Source organism: Helobdella robusta, assembly GCF_000326865.2.
Source record: "Helobdella robusta unplaced genomic scaffold HELROscaffold_2, whole genome shotgun sequence".
Taxonomy (NCBI): domain Eukaryota; kingdom Metazoa; phylum Annelida; class Clitellata; order Rhynchobdellida; family Glossiphoniidae; genus Helobdella; species Helobdella robusta.
In genome coordinates, this window is record NW_008704083.1 from 4,509,270 (window position 1) to 4,513,428 (window position 4,159).

The 4,159-nt window shown below is 34.3% G+C and overlaps 1 protein-coding gene across 1 annotated transcript; it reads right to left on the minus strand.

Annotated features, from left to right (window-relative positions):
- Positions 1 to 267: 267 nt before the first annotated feature.
- Positions 268 to 498, minus strand: HELRODRAFT_127323 (hypothetical protein; the record flags this gene model as incomplete). The annotated part of the gene is made up of 1 exon (XM_009017340.1): positions 268 to 498. A coding segment is annotated over one exon (231 nt), but the record flags the coding sequence as incomplete, so codon positions are not given.
- Positions 499 to 4,159: the final 3,661 nt, after the last annotated feature.

Here is a 4,159-nt window from a genome sequence, read left to right on the forward strand (position 1 = left end):
GTCGGCATCGTTTTCAATGTTTCTTTCTATCGCAATCTCCCCATCGGCTTCTTCATTAATGGGATCAACTTCCGGTCTAACCTGCACGCCGTCTTCACAGACGTCCTTACTGTTGACTCTCTTCAAGCTGGTCTTCAAGTTGTTCATCTCCTTCAGGTCCTTCCTCCTCCTTCCACTGACTGACTCGCCGGGAGCAGCGCTGATGTGGGTCACTCCATTCTTCACGTAGTTCTTCCTCATTGTAGGGCAGCAACAAAAACAGCGACCGAGAGCCTGACGGAAAGCTTCTCGGAAGTCACGCGATGTGTGGTTGTAGATGATTGGATTGACGCAAGAGTTGCAGTAAGCTAGGGCTTGGAACAAGATGCTCAGCACGTTATAGCATGGATTCTCTGGGAAGCCGTAGATGGAGGAGTACAAGAGATGCAGTTGAACGGGTAGCCAGAGGAGGGCGAACATAACAACCACCAGGATGAGCAGACGACTTGCTTGGCGTTTCTTTATGCCAGACCTAATTTAGTAAAGTGTGTTGTGTATGTTTATTGTCTGTGTGTTTGTGTGTGTTTGTGTGTGTGTGTTATATGCATGTTACTAATGTTTTCAAGTTTTCAATAAGAACGAATCTCAAAATATGTATAAAAATTTTTGTAAAATGAAATTCAATCCAGTAGATTGTGAATTCAGTTTAAATGAATTTGAAATTTTTTCGGAAATATGAAAAAAGAGCGCATAAGTCTGAATGAAAGTTAGCAGGATAGGAGTAAATATTTCATGGCTATAAACAAAAAATGTTTTTTGAAACACAACTCAATATGAAATTCATTTAGGTCTAATTTTTCCTGTTAATAATTTAAAACATGGTTTGATTATTTTTAACTTTAAAAACTATTATTTGATTATTTTTAACTATGAAAACTTTGAAAGCGGTTTATAAATGATAAATAATTTGTTATTTGGAAATATTTGAAACAACAAAAATAGTTTTTACAAGGAAATCATTAATTTTTAAAAATGTAAAAATTTTTGTAAAATAAATTAAACAAGAAACTGTTCAATAGGTTATGGAACATTGTATTTTACATTTACATTCATTACCTCCACACAGAACATCAGACCAACATGCGACTTATTTGTAACTGATTGATTCCATAAATTAACACAAAGACTTGTTCATCATTTCATGGAGTTATAACAATGGAAAATCTTCCATTAAGATTGATAACAAAACATTTGTTTGAAAACGGTTTGATTTTATGAAAATTATTTTTACGAGAAGTAGCAAAACTTGGAAAATTTGATTATTTGAAGGTGTTTAAATCTACTTTAATTTGAAGCAAATATCATTAGTTCATTATAATTATAGTTTTTATAACAGTTATTCGTTTAATGTAGTATAAAGATTAGAAAGATTAATGAACAAGTCACTGAAGATAATGAAACCGAAAGACGCTGATATACAAAATGATCGTTATCTCAGTTTAAAATGGATATTTCTACCTGACGTGATTCACGACAATCAAATTATCTCATAATGATGACAATTATTTAACTGCTGAGTTTTAAAATAAAAATTTTGAAACCTTTTTGGACAACTTTTTTTTATTTAATAGACATTTGAAATTTTGAAACCTTTCTGAATATTTGTAAAAATTGAAAATTTTTAAGAGCAGTGCATACGTGGAATTAATGATGAAGTCCTGAGAGCACATGAAAGAAAGCAAAATGATTTTTCTAGGTTTCGAACCTCTTACGCATAACAGAATGATAATTTTTTGTCATTAACTCTGATGACATCTTGTTAACTGAGCAATGTTAGGCACACTCTTCATTTTTAATCATCATTTTTCATCTTATTAGATTATCACTGATGTCGTCATAAGCTTTTTTCAACCGTATGTAATAGACGACTTTAATTGATGGCAACGAATTTTTACATTTTAATCTCATCTTCACGCATCGACGAAGAGAGGGGCCAGCCAGTTCTTCACTCCCCGTTCCTGACTGTGATGATTCATGAAGGTACTGTTGCGCATATTATTATTATCTGATGTGGAGAACTGCATAAATTAACAATATCTGCAGCGAAAGTTGCATATTTTTGCAACAGGAGTTAATTGTTGTAATCGTGACCCTAGAAGCTCCGACTGCTTGTTTGTTAGTAACGGTAATATTCTTTTTCGCTGGAACGCGATGTGATAGAACAAAACTATTTACAGATTTGAAATCAGCGTAAAAAGAAGCCATATAAAAACATTTAATATTTTATGGGGGAAGAACCATGTATGTCAGTATTATTAAATTTTACATCATTGTACTTCGTTAACAATAATGTTAATCGGAGCCTCTGGAAGGTTTTTATTACCTTTTTGAGAATAAATCAATATTACAGGTTATCACTACAGCATATTATGTTTTTGAAAAATGATTTTATTTTCATATGATACCGCATGCTTCCTCATTTGATTGTGTGTATGTGTGTGTGGTGTGTGTGTGTGTGCGTATCTATGTGATGTGTCTGTGTGTGCGTGTGTGTGTATCTATGTGATGTGTGTGTGTGTGTGTGCATGTGTGTATCTATGTGATGTGTGTGAGTGTGTGTGCGTATCTATGTAATGTGTCTGTGTGTGTGTGTGCGCGTGTGTGTAAAGACGATGTATGTATGTGTAGGTACGCGTGAATTGTTTAGAAAGAATAAAAAAAAGGTACTAATGAAACGATCAATAGGTAGAATGAATATAATAATCCGACCTGGTCTTGCGATGGTTTGCCAGCATGGGGCCACACGTTGGCTTGTTCTTTTCAATGTGACGCAGAATCCCAACTGACAACAAGCCTTTTGAGGTTGTGTGTTGACGCGGTGGGTTGATAATGATGATGATGTGGTTGTGAGGTGAGGTGATAATGTGGCTATGTGGTGTTGTGACGATTGGCTGATGATATTATGGTGTGGAGGTAAAATGATGTGAGTGTGTAGTAACGTGATTGTGTGGTGATGTGATGTGGTTGTTGTTGATGATGACGAGTATTCTACTATGTGAGAAGGTGGTAGAGTAGTAATATGATGAAATGGTTATGTCAGTTAGATAAAACACGTTACATGTGATAATGTGATAAGAGCAACAGCTCGGTTATTTATTTTAGTTCAGTTTATCTGAGTGGAAGACGAGGACTTGATCACAAAATAAGTGATTACTTTGAATTAGATGATAATGACGATGATAGGGACGTTGACTCAGATGCTGATTTAAATGATGATCGTAATTATGGCGAAAATGGTGAATGTGACGAAGATGCAAATTGTTGGAGTTTGATGTGACTACGTTCGTGAAGATGGCGTGGTAGATGTCTTGTCAATTGAATAAACGCGGTACTCACTAGGCAGGTGGCAGTTTGAAATTAGTTATATTCATGAAAATAAAAATATTCACTTTAAGGTTAAAATTCCGCATATTAATTTTCAATTAAGATTGTAATAAATGTTTTTAATGTTTGCTTGTTTATCAAAAGTTATTACCAACAAAAGAAGAATGATCATGTAATCTATCAATTAATTAAACAATTTCTCATTTCAATCAATCAATCAATCAATCAATCATTCAGTCAGTCAGTCAGTCAGTCAGTCAGTCAGTCAGTCAGTCAATCAAACAATCAATCAATCAATCAATCAATCAATCAATCAATCAATCAATCAATCAATCAATCAATCAATCAATCAATCAATCAATCAATCAATCAATCAATCAATCAATCAATCAATCAATCAATCAATCAATCAATCAATCAATCAATCAATCAATCAATCAATCAATCAATCAATCAATCAATCAATCATTCATTCATTCAGTCAGTCAGTCAATCAAACAATCAATCAATCAATCAATCAACCAATCAGTTGAAAATTATTAAAGGACCACCAACCTATGCAAACAAGTGGCAGAACATACGCGAAAACAAAGAAGGTGATGAAGATATGTTTGCCGGCTTGTTCGTCTTCGTAATCACATTCCAGCACATTCTCCTTGTACAACGCGTCGTACCTATGAGAATGATGATGGTGATGAAGATGATGTCGATGGTGGAAATGGTGATGATAGGGGAGTTGGCAATGATGATGGTGATGATGGTGGTGGTTAAGTGAGTAGATTAGTAAATATTTTAA